This window comes from Chlamydotis macqueenii, chromosome 3, assembly GCF_036417535.1.
Source record: "Chlamydotis macqueenii isolate bChlMac1 chromosome 3, bChlMac1.mat, whole genome shotgun sequence".
Classification (NCBI taxonomy): domain Eukaryota; kingdom Metazoa; phylum Chordata; class Aves; order Otidiformes; family Otididae; genus Chlamydotis; species Chlamydotis macqueenii.
This window is the reverse complement of record NC_141558.1, coordinates 3,042,240-3,059,520: the sequence shown is the minus strand read 5'-3', so window position 1 is coordinate 3,059,520 and position 17,281 is coordinate 3,042,240. Positions and strand designations below refer to the sequence as shown.

Here is a 17,281-nt window from a genome sequence, read left to right as displayed (position 1 = left end):
CGGATGCTCTGGGCACGACCTGAATTTCAGGACACTGCTGAATTTTGGTTGGAGGGCAGGTCCGGGAGATATTGAATGGAGAAGGAAGGGGAAGGGGGTGGGGGCTGTTACATCTAAGGGACATCAGAGAAGAGAGTACATGGGTTATTGAGAGGCATCTGGAAGAAAAACAGGTAAACATGAGCACTCACCGTAGATATTTTCCTTTATTTTGACTCAATTTATCCTTTTTTAGCTATGAAACCACTCTCCTGGGCTTGGGTAATCAGCCCTGAGATGCAAAGAGGATCTCTTCCTACCCCTCCATGCTATCAGCTCCACAGTTGTGTCAGGAGCGATGAGATTCCTGCACTTCTCCGCATACAATGACAAGTCTGGCTCACAAGCATTGGCCAAACACTTTAACAGTGTGGTCTTTGAGGTTGGGATGTGGAGAAGAAGGGAAGGAAGAAGGGGAGGACATAGTGATGAGGCTGCAGAGATCCTGGGACAGTGGAAGAAGCTGTGAAGGGACCTAGGGAAAGAGGTGCTGCAAAAAAATAGCCAGGACACCTTTGAGGGTGGGAAGGGAGGCAGAAATAAATGCCAAGGGTTTTAAAGCCACATCAGGGCCAGAGCAGAGCAGAAATCTTGGAAAGACTCACTTTCACCTATGAGGGTGGGGAAACAATAAATGAAGAAATTGCTTTACACACCTGTCTTTCTTCCTAATACCTGTCTCAGGACATTCTTCTGACAAAATAGGCTCCCTGTTCCCTTTCATCAATTTGCCAAGTTCCCCTTTAACACTTTTCTTAATACTATTCCCTGGCTTGCTACTGACAAACAACCTCTGGAGAGGGCAACTTCAGCCCCATCTACAACTGACTGCTTTTTGTGCTGCTCCTCATCTGCCTGCAGAGCTGACTCCTGCCACATTATAGAACAAGGTAGGTAGGGGTTGCCTCCACCTACACCAGGTTTGCAACGTGAATTTTCTCTAGACTTGCCCAGTCTTTGGTTCAGTAGGAAGGTTTGGAAGTAGCTTCTTTCACAGGAGCTGAGGCACATACGCCCATGGACCCATGGTCAACACGGCCGTACATAAACTGCATGCTGGGACTGACCCATGACCTGTGCTAACTCCTTAGTAGGATGTGGGAATGGTTTGGCTCAATGCTAGTTGGCTTGGGTTGAAACCTTGTCTAGAATCCAAGGGTAGTTGGCCTGGATTGAAACCATGCAAATCAGAGTAGAGTTACACGCACCAGATGCCAGCATCTTTGTCTTCACAGAGAAGAGTGCCAGGCCATGAAACCATTGTTTAATTGAAGACCAGTGTGTTTACACAATGCCTGGCACGAGGGTGGCTTAGACATCTTACTGTGATAAGATAAACCTCCCAGTAAGGAAAAAGTGAACAAACAGACTTCAGACTGAAAAGGAGCATGAGGTGAGATACCAGGAGAAACTTTCTCTTGGTGGGGTAAGTCAACGACGAGTACGTTATCTGCATGGGAGATGAAGAAAGGGTTAGACACACTTCACTAAGACTGGCTTAGGTAGCACTGATCCTGTCCAGACCTCTGGCAGTGCCTGCTTTCTAAGTACCACTGAGAAGTTAGAAACTATTCCAGGGTTTATTAGAGGTACACCTCAGTAGATTAAGCTCTGATTTTTCCAACTCCTTGCATAAAACTTAACAAAACATCTGATTGCATGTGCATTTTACCTGTTTGTAAATCCCCCTCTCCCTCTCTCCATAGCTGGGACCCCGGTGCTGAGTTAAAGCTGAGATTTTATTTTCAAGCCGAGCACCTTCCCAAGTGCTTCAGAGAGTGCTAAGTAAACAATGGTATTTATAACTGGCATTAGTACTGCCAGTTGCGCTAGATGTGGATTTGAACGCGTCCCTGGGATAAGCGTGCCATGAGACATTCCTTGGCTTATTGACTCTACGACGAGTGAACAAATGCAAGCTCCAGCACAGCTCCTGTTTTACAAGGAGCATGTGGAAACTAAAAAGTTTGCAGGTTCGAAAGGGAAATGTCCTGAACAATGTGATGATCTGAGTGTTTCCTGGCTGCCTGAGATGCTGCAAGAACGTGAGATCACTCAGTCACTTGTTTTATTGTTCCTGTTGTAGACCAGAGAGGCTGTTGTTGTCCAGCTTGCCACCTCATTGAGGTACGTAGCAGGGGGAGAGCTGGTTTGTTGTCTTTGGGCTCCACAAAAAGCACCATTAACCTGCATTCAGTAACATTTGCAAAGAAGAATGATCATGTTAAATCAAATTGAAGGTCTACGTAGCCCAGCACGTGGCCTAAGACAGTGACCAAAGCTGATGTGCAGAAAAACTGTAAGACACATGGCAGGTCTGGGGTGATCCTTCTGTTTTGCACATCTCTTTGTCTGCTATAATCTTGTCTTTAAGAACTTCCTGAGCTGGAAGTAGCAGCTGGACCACTGTGTTTAATGGCACCTGGTGGACTTGTCCTTCAGCAACGTATCTGACCCCTCTTTAACCCCTGTATCCTTTCACAGCATCCTGCCACAGTGAGTACGGCAAGGGAGCAGTTGTGATATGTGAAGAATGGTGGCAAACAGGAGGCTCCCGTGTCGGCACTGCAGAGAAGCTGGTAGGTTGACAGGAGTCTTGATTCAGCCAACTCCAGCAAGTTCCCAACGTAGGAACGATGAGGCTGGGTCTAACCTTTCCATGCAGAGATGCACTTGGTTTATTCAGACTCACTTTGCCAAGTGTCCCTGGGTAGCTGAGCTTGGAGGTGCATTTCTACAATTTTAGGAGAAGGTGTCCCTCTTCAGAAAAGGCACCGCCACTTTGCTTTGGTTGATGGGCATAACGCACACTTCTCCTCTTCCCTCTGACCTGTCCAACCCAGACCGCAAGCCTTGGGGACAATCCTTGTGACACTGACAAATGGTGGTATGGAGTTGCCTGTCCTTCTTGCTGCTCCAAAGGCAGCTCATGAGCCCTGTGGCTGCCATGGTCCTCAGCTTGCTCATGATATAGCCCACTACTAGCAGATGCAAGGTCTGTAGCAAGCTCAGCAAATCTCAGTACTTCACCACCCCCATCATACACTGGGGCAAAACAAGACAGCTACATCCACATCGCTCTTGGGAATAATTCCTGGCCTTTGCTGACTCCTGAACTGTGCTTGAGAAGATCAATGCTGGTTGGTCTAGGTCAAAACCAAGCCAAGGACCATGCTGACAACTGACCAGTGGGGACAATAGCTTTCCAGATCCTGAGTCCAGGTTAGCGTAGTAGGATCAGTGCAGTTAGGAACTCTAAATGACATAGCAGGACATACCCTACACATATCCTGTGCCTTGCCCAGTCTAGAGGGTCACCTTTGTGCAGACAATCCTGTGGTCCAGGATGGTGGAATATGTTACAGATACGTTGTTCAGTCACACCTGTTGAACTGCGTTTAAATCTAGAGCTGTCCTGGGGAATGTGGGCACTGCTGCAACCTCAGCTTCATGGATATCTGTTTAGACATCTATCTAGATAGAATCACAGAATGGTTTGGGTTGGAAGGGACCTTCAAAGATCATCCAGTCCAACTCCCCTGCAAGGAGCAGGGACATCTCCAACCACATCAGGTTGCTCACAGCCCCGGCCAACCTGGCCTGGAATGTTTCCATGGATGGGGCATCCATCACCTCTCTGGGCAACCTGGGACAGTGTTCTACCACCCTCAATGTAAAAAACTTTTTCCTAATATCGAATCTAAATCTACCTCCCTCTATTTTGAAACCATTAAACCATGGAAGATGCACCTGGATTTCATGTACCGGGACAGGCTCTGGGCACTTCAGAGGTTGTTTTCCCTGAATTTTCCATTCCTTGATGCTTGTCCTACCATGGGCTTCAATCAGGGATCTCACGCTTCCAATCTGTGGAAAAGGGAAGGATAAAAAGATGGACTGGCAGTGAATCACACTCGTGTCCACCAGCCCAAGGCAGCTCCTGGCATTCCCCAATCAATGTCAGTGGTGAGATCACAGGACAAAGTTGCAAGCGTAGATGAGAGAAAGGAAACCCAATGTGTAATTAAAGAGCTAATGAGCCCATGTTGGCTATTTTTAGCTCTCTTTTATTTTCCAGTGGTTGCTCAAACAGCCCAAAATGACAGTACTGGGTCAGCCTTGAAAGTGCAGCTACGCTTTGAAAAGTGAGCAATGTCCTTGTGGGTTTCCCTCTTTATTTCTGTTCAAAAGCCCAAAATCTAATTTGCTGTGTTTACAAAGCCGAACCCTGCTGAGACTGTGAGCAACGTCGGTTCTGAAACCTTCAGAAGTAACCTCGATCCTGCCACGAGAACTTCCCAGACAACCAGGGCTAATGAATAAAATGGGCTATAAACTGGATGCATTTAAACAGTTTTAAAATTGTTGCAGATCTATTTGCTTTTTCTTTCGCTGCTGACTCCTGCTTGCTGCCACTGGATTTTGACGAGTCCTCGGCATATCATTTCTTATGAATAATACATCAAACACGCTTTACTGGGCCTGGCATTTTCTTTTCCTCACGGAAAGCTATGAACTTTCCTTGCAATCATTTGCGAATTCAAAAGTATTTGATATCTGAGGCAGGAATGCTTTTTTATTTCAGCAGTTTCATCACTGATATTTTTTGGGGGTCCTGTTGAACTGAGCCATTAACATCGCTTATACGCCGCTCACCTACGCCTTGCTTCCTGAGCAGAGGAGAGGTTCTTGTATCTACAGAAGTATAATTTGCTTCTTATCTTGTGTGTGGTAAATAACACTTGAACCTGTCTGGCAACAAACGTGTTGTCGAAATGAAATTTGCTGCCTAGCTGCTTCTCAGAAAATGAACACAACTATGTCGGGAGGGAATCAATTTTGAAATCCGAATGAGCATCTGCAGGAATTCCCTTTTTTTTCCTTTCCCATCTCATTTTGAACAAAGTGAGTGAGTCTTTTGTAGGATTAAATGGGACACTTTAATTTGCAGAAGAGTAAACTGCACTTTATGGAAGAGTAAACAGCACAGGATTGGTTCATGGTTAAGACATCGCGTCGGAGCTGAGGAAAGATGTGTTCTGAGAGGGCTTCCTAAATTGATTCATCAAGCGCTAGACATGGAGAACTGGATGAACTGGAGAAAGTCACCTAGCCCCTCTCCCCGTTCTGTGGTCAGGTCAAACAGTCCATCTATGACAAGTTTGACCATCAAAGAAGACAATCCCACCACCACTTAGCCAGTCCCAGGTGTTCTGGTGCTCAGTGTATTCTCCAACATGCTAAGTGATGCTGACTTCTGTTTGTCCCGACGGCAGTGGACAAGGAAACCAATTGCTCACCTTCATCCCTAGCAGTTCCCTGGAGTTCCTGTATGTTTTTTTTTTATTTCTGGACCAAACAAGACGAGTTCCTCCAAGCTCTTCCTCTGACTGTCTTTTCTAATTATCCAATTGTGTCCGTTCCTCTCCTCTGTGTCCCATATCTGGTTCATCCATAATTTCATTAAGGGCAGTGGCCAGATACGGGAATGGTATTACAGCTTTTAATCTCTGAGACAAGGAGCAATTATCACAGATAATGTGGTCCAGAAAGAAACGGGTCCTTTTGAACCAGCATTTACTATAGGTTCTCATCTGATGTCTCAGTTATGTTTTAGCCTCTTTCCTCCTTTTTTATTTCCCCTCCAGTGTTGGTGCCTTCTACTCATTCCCAGTTTCCCTACATGTGATATTTCCCAGGTTTAAGTCTTATCCTACTGCTTGCTATCTCATCTTTTTCAGACTATTCTGCCACTCCAAAGTGACCGGTTGAGTTTTGATCCTGCCTTTCACACTGCTTGCAGCCCTTCTATGCACGGTACATCAACAGATGGGCTGTCCCACACCAGGTTGTTTAGAGAGTACCAACTGGATACGCTGTGCATCCATGCTATGGGGAAGCTGTCTGGGACGTAAGTCTGCACGTGGGATGGTGCTGAAAGTCTTGTTAAAGACTATTTTTTTTTTTTCCCCTAGGAATGCTCAAGTTGAGGCTCTTTGTGTTGCAGATAATCTGTGGGAAGACTAAGAGCAAATGCCATACGGCACCTTTGTTGCATGATTGGTCATGCAACATTGGCCAGCAGGTCGAGGGAGGGGATTCTGCCCCTCTGCTCTGCTCTGGTGAGACCCCACCTGCAGCGCTGCGTCCAGCTCTGGAGCCCCCCGCATCAGAAGGACGTGGAGCTGTTGGAGAGGGTCCAGAGGAGGCCATGCAGATGGAGGCTGGAGCACCTCTCCTTTGAGGCCAGGCTGAGAGAGCTGGGGCTGTTCAGCCTGGAAAAGAGAAGGCTCTGGGGAGACCTTCCAGTACCTAACGGAGGCTGATAAGAAAGATGGGGAGAAACTCTTCAGCAGGGCCTGTTGTGATAGGACAAGGGGTAATGGTTTTAAAATAGAAGGAAGCAGATTCAGATTTGAAATAAGGAATAATTTTTTTTTACATTGAGGATGGTGGAACGCTGTCCCAGGTTGCCCAGAGAGGCAGTGGATGCCCCATCCCTGGAAACATTCCAGGCCAGGTTGGCCGGGGCTGTGAGCAACCTGATCTGGTTGGAGATGTCCCTGCTCCTTGCAGAGGGGTTGGACTAGATAACTAGATGACCAACCCAAACCATTCTGTGATTCTTTGATTGGCAGCAAGCTGGGGCTGCTGTGGAGGCTGCTGGGTTGTCTGAGTCCATGAGCACTGGAGGATGTGATCTGACACCTCTGTGTCACCCTGGGACCTCATCACACGTCTGAGGCTTCAGACCAGACTTATCCCGCCATGAGGCCAGGGAACCAGTCCGCTCCCCTCTGTGAATGACTCTTAAAGTTCCCCATACCCTCAGCATTAAGGTGTGCAGCATGCATCTGTGGCTCTTGGGGACATGAAAAATCTTGCTACCTTAGTCAACAAAGTCAGCTTTCTGGTCAGAGACAAAAATTAGGTTGGTTTGTTGAGAATTGTTCCCAGTGAGTCACATCACTCTGTTGTCCTTCAGTGTCCAAATATTGAATCAATTATGTAAGAATTTGTGCAGTGCTTTCCCAGAGACTGGAATCAAGGTAACACATCCATGATTCCCTGACTCCACTGCTGTCCTCTTTCTCCCATGATAATGACTGGCAATTCAAAGACTGTTTCATGAAATTTCTCAAAATTTCCAGGCTGAGCTACCCCCAGGTTACAAACCTCCAAGCAGACACGCCAGCCCACTCTTCCTACCCTCGAACCTGCACTGTTAAATTGCACCGAATACTCCCTCGGGATTTGGGGGAAGACTAAAACAAGAAACATGCAAATCTTTCCATCTCCTGATAACGCTTATTATGGGCTTGTTACCATCTCATCTACACTAAGAACTGGCCCAAACTGGTCCATTTTCCTCTTATCTCTCCTGCAAGGTATTGATAAAGCCTCTGTTTGCTGACAGTTGCACTCTTTGCCTGCTGATTTTATCTGTAGCTGATGGTTTCTGAGAGGGCATCTGTCCAAACATTCTTGACAGATCTTGTAGTTCTGCTCCGTGCCTTGATTTCCAGCCCCCTTCCCAATCACATCTTCTCTCAGATCAGCCTTGTCCTTCATGGTTTCTAACTCTGCTTCCCCTATCTTTTTTAAATTAACCTGCCCAAGGATGTTCCCAAGCTGCTGTCCACGTCCTTGGGCTCCTCATCTTCACCCCACCCATGGGATGCCCTTGGGGCCTGATGGCTCCAACTCTTTGACTTCCTGACCTTCGTACCAGTCCATTTGGGACCCTTTGGTGCCTGGCCTCACCCTGCCATGACCGTCGCTCAGAGCAATGCTTCCAACCCACATTCACCACAGCCCAGCCAGGAAATCTGATCACCAGAATAGAATAGAACAGAATGGACTATTTCAGTTGGAAGGGACGTACAATGATCATCTACTCCAACTGCCTGACCAGTTCAGGGCTGACCAAGTTAAAGCATGCTGTTAAGGGTATTGTCCGAACGCATCTTCAACACTGACAGGCTTGGGGCATCGACCACCTCTCCAGGAAGCCTGTTCCAGCATTTGACCACCCTCTCGGTAAAGAAATGCTTCCTGATGTCCAATCTAAACCTCCTGTGGTGCAGCTGTGAAGCATTGCCACACATCCCATCACAGGATCCCAGGAAGAAGAGCTCAGCACCTCCCTCTCCACGTCCCCTCCTCAGGAAGCTGCAGAGAGCAACGAGGTCACCCCTCAGCCTCTTCTTCTCCAACCTGGACAAACCCAAAGCCCTCAGGCGCTCCTCATAGGACGTGCCTTCCAGTTCTTTCACCAGCTTTGTTGCCCTCCTCTGGATGCATTCAAGGATCTTCAAAATACCGATCATGGTATGATGGGGCCATGGAGGCCCCATCTCTGGAAACGTTCAAGGCCAGGCTGGATGAGGCTCTGAGCAACCTGACCTAGTCAGGGATGTCCCTGCTCCTTGCAGGGGGGTTGGACTAGATGACCTTTGAAGGTCCCTTCCAACCCAAACCATTCTATGATTCTATAACAAAAAACCTCCCACTCTGTGCCCATCAACATGAGTCTAGTCCCTCAGTAGCATCCAGCTCCTTTATATTCTAAAATATGTCCACAAGAAATGCAAACTGCCAGCACCTTGACTTCCACGTCATGCCCACGCCTCAGCTTTCCCTTCTAAAAACCACTGCTCCTCTCTCATCAGGTCCCCAGCTCCTCTGTCTGTGTGGATAACAAACTGCTTACAACAGGACATCAGTCTCACATCCCATAAAGCCCAGGCTGATGAAATAACAACAGCAGCAATAATAATAAAAACGCACTGTGCTGATGGAATAGCAGGAAAATGAGCTGGATTTCTGTCCACTGCCTCCTTTGCCCACGCTCCCTCCAGCGTTGCCTGCCAAGCACTGCGCGCTGCTGCTGAGCTCTTCGCTGGCAGCGTTTCTAGGAACATCACCCCTTTGCCTCGAGCCTGTTTCTGCTCCTCGCCTGCCCCAGTAGCTGTTCTTTGAACCCCTCATCTCCTGGCTGCGGGCGCTCGTTCTGACATCTTTTGCTCCATGGGTCAGACGTTGTTAATCTCTTGCTCCCTGCCTGGCGCTTGACGGGCGGCTCCTCTGCTGTGCTAATACAGCTTTATACCAGAGCTCACCTCTAATCCGCGTGTTCTCTCGAATCACTGTCCTAAATCAAACCTGTCTTTTCGTTTTAAGGTCTCCAGGCAGTCCCTGTCCCTAGTGCTTCCATCACACCCCTCCCAGGACTCGCTCAATAAGCATTTCTAGCCTGGCCTCAGGCCATTTAGCACACAACAGAGGCTGATTTGCCTCACAAATGACCTGTTGCGCAGCCAGGACTCACATCTTATTTCTTTACTTGCTGTTCTCCTCCTTTTTTTCCCCACTTCTCTTTTCTTTTCCTGGCTGCCTCTCCTCTCCTTCCTCATATCTCCCTTGTTGATGCGGCATTTGAACGAGGCATAGAGAGAAAAAAAATTGATTTTTTGAGTGATGCTGTTTCTTCTCCGTTTGAACTCAGGGCGACGCATTCAGATCTAGACATCTCTTGCAGACACCTCGTGTTAGGTGATCTGAACCCCACCTGCGAGTGCCTGTCCCCCCGTCATCTCCAAGGGGGTTATAACATCTTCACTGATTCCACCCCAGTGGCCTCAGGGATCAAAAGACTGGTGGCATGAGCCGGTCGCTGGTACTGGTGGCTGCCCTTCTGGGAGGCACAGGAGCTGCTCGTTAGCCAGGAAATGTAACTCTCTCCCTCTTCCCTTCCACAGGTCTCCTCCGGGTGGAACGGGGACAGCAAGGTGGGTAATTAGGCTCAGACGCGCTTGCAACCCTCCTCCATTCTCTGCATTGTCAGCTCTGTGCATCCCAGTTGGATCTCTCCCTAAGACCCAGACACCTCAACCTGCGCGTGGCGTCACGGGAATCCCCCAAAGCCTGTGGGAACTCTGGAGCTGACACTGAGAGCACAGCGCAGGCTGCAGCCACCGTGCGATCGATAACGATGTGCAAGGAGGAAAATACCCCTCTCACATCTCTGAGCCCTAAATGATCTTTGCAGCGCCGGCTGTCAGGAAACACCTCTTTTCAAGTAAGACCCTTGGGAGGAATCAGTGGAGAGCTCGGAATGTCATGCCCAGCAGGCATCTTTATCGCTTTATTTTTCAGAGAAAAGCTACGCTTCCACCAGTCCAAGCACACTGGAAATAGGATTTCAGGCTATATTCTTAGAGGGCTATAATGACCCGTATTAGCTGTTCTTGCTCTTGGAAGAAAAAACATATACAAACATACACATAAGTGCATACATGCATTTTTATTTCCTGTGACATCAGCTTTTACTCGGGTATGTGACTGTGAAATACAATAATTGTCCCTAGATGGAACCTTCCCCTTTTGTGCGTATTGCCCGATTTCGCTGACCCTGTGGATATTCCTGTACTTAAATGTTTTTAGGATCAGCACTTTAAACTACTAATTTCCAAGAACTGAGTCTTCATCTGTGTAGAATAATCTGGACCTTGACCTCAAGCCTACTGTTAAGCAGACACAGTCAGCAATAATTAAAGCAGGCATGATCTCATTTGTTTTGAGCAGTGATTATTTGGAAGCAGGGGAGTGAGACAGCTTTGGAAGTAGAAGTGTTCTGATGTAGTCAAATATTAAGTTTCAAAAACAAACAAGAAATAAATCTCAGCCTCAAGGCATCCTTCAACAGAAATTATTTCCAATCTTCCACCTTCAGTGACGTCTTTACAGCACAGCGAAGCCGACTCAAACGTGTGTAATGCTGCTACCTATTGGAGCGACCAACAATTACACTCAGTTCTCAGACAGAAGACTTACACCTCTCCAGAATCAAAAATGGAAACAGAATTTGGCTGGTGTGAAATGGCTCAAACAAGTGACCATGCAAACAGTTAATGCATAGATGACACCGACATTTAGCTGACGGAATAGAGACCTCGGAGGGATAATTCATAGAAATGGCTATGACTGCCAGGAGGAGAACTTTGTTCAGGAAACAGAGGTAGAAGGATGATGGAGAAGAGGATACATCACCTTAAATTTCAGATCCAGACGACAGCAAAGAGTGGCCACTGCTGAGAACGGCTGGGTGGTGACAAAAGGGGAGCAGGATCCTGCTTGGGTGACCTGCGAGCACGAGAAAGCAGACGAGGTGTCAGACTGAGAACCACCAGCATCACAGGGCTGGTGGTGACACGAGAGCTCACCTGGCCTGTCCTCCCTTAGGAAGAGAGCAAAGTCGACAGAATTCAACTAGAGCTATCCAGAGAATCAGCTGGGGATCTAAACTCCCTCTGGGTTAGAAGAAAGATGGGCACTGGGAATTCAGGTTACAGGCTCGCTTCGTGCGCAGTTAAGGGAGGTGAGGTGGACCCTGTCCTAGGCTTTCCAAGTCTCTGCTGTGTATAAATTTTGTTAGGACAGCAAAAAAGATCCCAGAAAGAAGGCTATTTTAGGGCTGATTCTGATCCCCAGGGATCTCCTCCTGGAGACAAACAGTAAGTGAAACCTTGAAAGCTGCCACAGAGCTGGTTATTTGCAGGTGTAAATGATGGTTCCACTTCCTAAGGCAGCAGAGTAGAAGAACAAAAAAAAAAATAAATTGATAGATTTCAGGTAGATCTCAGTAAGCTCAGAGAATTACCAGACAGCCTCTTAGGAGCCTGGTTTGTGAATTAAAGACAAAAACCTAACACCAATGAGCGCATCGGTGCGTAACACCCAGCTGCAAGCCAGGACGCAAGAAGCAGAGGCAAGAGCAACTTAGGCAGAGCACAAACAGACGCGTACGAGCGTAAGAGACAAAATGAGCAAATTCAAGGCACTGAGCGAGATACAACCTGCTGCTGCAAAGCTTCATATGTGCAGCAGGCAAAAGAGCAAAGGCCAGGCTGATCCACTGCACACAGAGGGAGCAGGGCACGATTCATCCGTTCAGTCTTCACTGAAAGGATGAGACGCACTCAGGTGGCTAACACAATTCACGAGAGCGGCAAAGGGAAAAGACCTCTCTCCCAGGTAGCGAAGGATTGGAAAGTATTTATTTGTTTTTACGTCAGTCAAGCCTGATGAACATGACCTGAAAGTACACAGAGAACTGGCAAAAAAAAAGTCTGGTGAGAACACACACTGTGAGAATTTCTGCTGGCTGGATGTGGGCTTAGAATCATAGAATCATAGAATGGTTTGGGTGGGAAGGAACCTTCAAAGCCCACCCAGTCCAACCCCCCTGCAAGGAGCAGGGACATCTCCAACCAGATCAGGTTGCTCAGAGCCTCATCCAACCTGGCCTTGAATGTTTCCAGGGATGGGGCATCCACCACCTCTCTGGGCAACCTGGGACAGTGTTCTATAACTCGCATCGTAAAAATTTTTTTCCTAATTTCTAATCTAAATCTACCCCCCACTATTTTAAAACCATTACTCCTTGTCCTATCACAGCAGGCCCTGCTGAAGAGTCTCTCCCCACCTTTCCTGCAGCCCCCTTTGGGCACTGGGAGCCGCTCTCAGGTCTCCCCGCAGCCTCCTCTTCTCCAGGCTGAGCAGCCCCAGCTCTCCCAGCCTGGCCTCACAGCAGAGCTGCTCCAGCCCTCTCAGCATCTTCATGGCCTCCTCTGGACCTTCTCCAACTGGTCCATGTCCTTCTTGTGTTGGGGTCTCCAGAACTGGACACAGTACTCCAGGTGGGGTCTCACCAGAGCGGAGCAGAGGGGCAGAATCACCTCCCTCGACCCGCTGGCCACGCTCCTCTTGATGCAGCCCAGGATGCGGTTGGCCTTCTGGGCTGCAAGGGCACATTGCCTGCTTATTTTGAGCTTCTCTTCTAGAAGACCATGAGAAGGACCAGTTTGATACTCCCCTTTAAAGAGGGACAGTCAGAATAGTAAGATCAATAGGAACTCAGTATAAACTATTAAAATAAATCAACAAGTTGTTTGTAAGTTTATACATTTGCCAAGAACAAACTCCATCGTGTCAGTCTCTCTGCTGACTGACAGAAAGGATCTTACAGAGAAAAATACATGGTTATCATTTCTGTTTTTTTTTTTTTGTCTATAAAGTTTTTAGAAACTGTCTCTTTTGAGAGAGCTGGGGCTGTTCAGCCTGGAGAAGAGGAGGCTCCGGGGAGACCTGAGAGCAGCCTCCCAGTGCCCAAAGGGGGCTGCAGGAAAGGTGGGGAGAGACTCTTCAGCAGGGCCTGGTGTGACAGGACGAGGGGTCATGGTTTCAAAATAGAGGGAGGGAGATTCAGATTAGATATTAGGAAGAAATTGTTTACACTGAGGGTGGCGGAACCCTGTCCCAGGTTGTCCAGAGAGGCGGTGGATGCCCCATCCCTGGAAACATTCCAGGCCAGGTTGGCCGGGGCTCTGAGCAACCTGATCTGGTTGGAGATGTCCCTGCTTCTTGCAGGGGGGTTGGACTGGATGACCTTTGAAGGTTCCTTCCCACCCAAACCATTCTATGATTCTATCTTACACAGTGTTCTCATAAGCAAATGGGAAATGTAATCTAAATGAAAAAGCACAGAAACAAAGCAATTTGAAAAGCCAAACTGGGGGAGCTGTCATCCAGCTGCCATCCAAACGCAAGGATGGACGAAAAAAGGGTTGTAGGCAATCTGTTCTGATCCTGGTAGGACTCAACACTCCCATGAATGACCTTACGTGAGGTATAGAGCACACTTAGGACACTTGCATGTGACTCCAAGCTGGGAAAGAGTCAGCAGAGACACCAAAAATCTGCAGTTCAGAACAATATAACAAACTGGAAACACAGAACCAAGTTTTGATTCAGTAACGGCAAAACCCAGCAATAATACAGTGCACGAATAGGGGATATAAAACCCTGCGTAGCACTTCCCTGCAAGGGACAGGGAGATTAGATAACAAAATATTACACTCGGAGGCAAAACATAGCCAGAGAGGAGACAGAGCCGTAATTCCAGCTAAGTGCTTTGAAGAACTCAGGAGCACCACGTGTGTCCCGTTTGGGGTTCTATACTTCAAATAAAACAAGAAACAACTGAAGAGTGGCTGAAAACCAGAAAGCACGAATGACCGAGGGCTCTAAAACATCATCTGCAAGAAAAGACTGCGAAATATTGGGTGCTTGGAATCAGCAAGTAAACATCAAGGAGGGCTTGTGTTCAGTCTTCAGGTACATAAATTGCTGGAGAAAGATGGATTTTTTTTCCACATCTAAGGCAGGTAAGAGAAGCAGCACTGAGCTGGTATTACAGGAAGATCTGTGTTCACCACAGAATCTTCCAAAATCTTGAAAAGGAGAATAAAGGTGTCATTTTCCCGAGGAAGCTTCAAGCCACCGCTGTTGGACTGCACCAAAAGCTGTCCTGGGACAAAATAATGGCAAATTCAGAGGACGCTGCACAAGGCGCCCGAGATCCCTCCACCGCCCACCACTCCCCCCTCCCAGGACACGCACAGATTCGGGTAAATTCCGGGACGTTCATATCCCAGCCCTCCCCTCAGCCTCTGGCTGCCCGCAGGAGTGCCTGTCCAATATCCACCGGGAAACGCGCAAGAATAGCCCACCTACAACTCAGTACGTCTCTTGAGCTCTTTAGTAGCACATTAGCACGTTTCCACCCTATATTTCCACCCGACTGGCCGCCGCTCTCGCCTGCTTCAAGACTTTTAAATCAGGCATATCTTTCGCCGCCTTTTTTTTTTTTTTTTTCCTGCGCCCGAGGTCAGAAAAGTCCCCCGCGGGGTAGGTGGGGCACGGCGGCGTTCCCTCCCTATGCGCCGCCGAAGGAGGGAGGCCCCCAAGATGGCGATGCTGGCGGAGCGTGAGTGCCGTTCCCGGCGGGGAACGAGCCCCTGGGAGCGGTTTGGGGGGGGGGGGGGACGGAGAGCCGTTATCCCGGGCGCTACCTCAGGCCCTCCCCGCCGCCCTCGCTGCGGGGCCGCGAAGCCTTGGGGTCGGAGCTGCGCTGGGGTGCAGCGGCTGCGCGGCGGGGCTCGGGGGGAGCCGTGTTGGCTGTAGGCTCTGCTCTTCGGGCGGCAGCCGGGGGTTAGAGTTCCAGCTCAGCTCGTTCCCTCCCCCGTACGGGCGAGCTACGGAGATCATTGGGAGTTCTGAGTGGGGAAAAGTGAGAGTGGGGTGTAAGGGGTTTTGTGTGCTTCAGAAAAGGCAAGAAAATCCACCGAACCCAGAGTAAGGCCGTGTGGTTGTCTTATGCCTTTTGTGTAGGCGTTTTATTATACACAGCCCAACGCTTTTTTTTTTTTTTTAACCTTTTCCTGATACTAGAGTAAAACAGAGCTTCACTCTCACCTCTGAGGTGATTGAGAGTTCGGGCTCTCCATATCTAAAAGAATTGATTAAAACATTGAATGAATATCCTGGCCGATAACTTTTCCTCGAGTAGAGCTCTTCGGGTCAGGAAATGGAACTCTTGCGAGGCTGGCCAAAGTGGGAACTGAAAACTTTTGCTGCCTTCTCTTCCAAGTTAAAGATACGTTCCTGTAAAGCAGGCTTTTCTAGTAAATGTGAAACTGTGTAGGAGTAAAAAAAATTAAACTTCTCAGCTGTAGGTTTGTATGTAACAGGACTAATATACTTATGTCTGAGTATTGTTGATGTCCTAGGTGGTTTTGGTAAGCTTACTGGTGTCGGGGCACCCTTAACGTGAGAGGGCAGGGTCTAATGACTTTGTTTGCTTAACTGCAGGAAAGATGGACTTAGCCATACTGACTGATTAGAAAACATGTTTTCCAGTGGAAAATACAGATGTGAATCGAGGAAGACAAAATTGCATTTACAAATGTCATTTTCTGATTATTTTAGATGTAAATTTTGGTACCGTTGTTTTCAGAATTTGTTAATTACTTTGTCTGGATACTGCGCATACCGATAGTCATAGAGTAGTTTGGCTTTGGAAGGGACCCAAGCCCACCCAGTCCAACCCCCCTGCCAGGAGCAGGGACATCTCCAACCACATCAGGTTGCTCAGAGCCCCGGCCAACCTGGCCTGGAATGTTTCCAGGGATGGGGCATCCACCGCCTCTCTGGGCAACCTGGGCCAGTGCCCCACCACCCTCAGTGTAATTGTGAAGCTGTGTTACACATAAGTTTTTTTTATTTTTTTGTGATTCCCGGTCAAGTTCTGATGCTCTTACTAATATTCATCTTAAAAAAAGAGTTGGAGAGGGGAGTTAATTGTTTTTCCTACCATTTTGCAAGCACATGTGTTTCAGGGACTTAAAATAACTTCTCAGTGGTACCCAGATAGGACAAGAAGCAGTGAGTGCAAACTGAAACACAAGAAATTCCATCTTTTGTTTTTTTTTTAACTATGAGGGTGCTGAACGCTGCAACAAATTGCTAAGGGAGGCTGTGGAGTATTGTCTGTGGAGATCCTCAGGCCCTGACTGGACACGGTCCTGGACAACCTGCTTCAGCAGGGAGTTGAAGTAGCTGATCCCGAGAGGTTCTTCAAACTTTTGCGATGCTGTGAACTAAACTGAGAAAGAACAAAATGATTCTGTGCTTGTGTAATGTGAATTTTTAAAAAGTATCAATTGCAGAAATGGCCAAAGAGTTAGCTTTTATTTTTAACTTATTTTGAATTCTTTTTTTTTTAACTTTTAATAAACTTTGATTAACCGTCTGTCTTATCAGTGCTTCTCAGGAAAAAAAAAAAATCTTAATAATAGGTTTCATAGCTTGGATTAAAAATAATATGCCTTCTGTGGGCAGTATATTTTTTTTTTGTTTGTTGGAGAAATTGAAGCTGTTTATTTTTTTCTGTATTAGTACCATACGTGGGCATATAGCTATATGCAGGGGTTTGGATTGGACCTGATGGGGAACTTTCAGAAATGATAGTTATAGAATCATTGAATCATTTAGGTTGGAAAAGATCTTTAAGATCGTCAAGTCCACCCCTAAACCACGTCCCTAAGCGCCACATCCACACATCTTTTAAACACCTCCAGGGATGGTGAGTCCACCGCCTCCCTGGGCAGCCTGTTCCAGTGCTTGACAACTTTTCCAGTGAAGAAATTTTTCCTAATATCCAATCTAAACCTCCCCTGGTGCAACTTGAGGCAGATTCCTCTCCTCCTGTCACTTATTTCTAGGGAAAAGAGACCGACACCCACCTGGCTACAGCCTCCTTTCAGGGAGTTGGAGCACGATGAGGTCTCCCCTCAGCCTCCTTTTCTCCAGACTGAACAGCCCCAGAAACAGTTAAACG

At 47.6% G+C, this 17,281-nt stretch overlaps 1 protein-coding gene and 1 long non-coding RNA gene across 6 annotated transcripts in view; one reads left to right on the top strand and one right to left on the bottom strand.

The window, feature by feature from the left end:
* Window positions 1–10,330: 10,330 nt before the first annotated feature.
* On the bottom strand, window positions 10,331–11,872 carry LOC147601155 (uncharacterized). The gene is made up of 2 exons (XR_015258289.1): window positions 11,092–11,872; window positions 10,331–10,826 (listed from the first exon to the last, which is right to left on the bottom strand). It is a non-coding gene; the product is annotated as an uncharacterized LOC147601155 (long non-coding RNA).
* A 2,951-nt stretch (window positions 11,873–14,823) lies between these two features.
* PINX1 (PIN2 (TERF1) interacting telomerase inhibitor 1) overlaps window positions 14,824–17,281 on the top strand; it is a 62,926-nt gene continuing 60,468 nt past the window's right edge. For 2 of the 5 annotated variants that reach the window (XM_086745835.1, XM_086745832.1), the window contains exon 1: window positions 14,828–14,869. In XM_086745835.1, the coding sequence (XP_086601961.1) occupies window positions 14,851–14,869 (19 nt within the window). In that variant the 5' untranslated portion in view covers window positions 14,828–14,850. Of the gene's footprint in view, window positions 14,870–16,052; window positions 16,578–17,281 lie in introns of those variants that run through there. The other 3 variants (XM_086745837.1, XM_086745833.1, XM_086745834.1) reach the window with 3 other exon arrangements.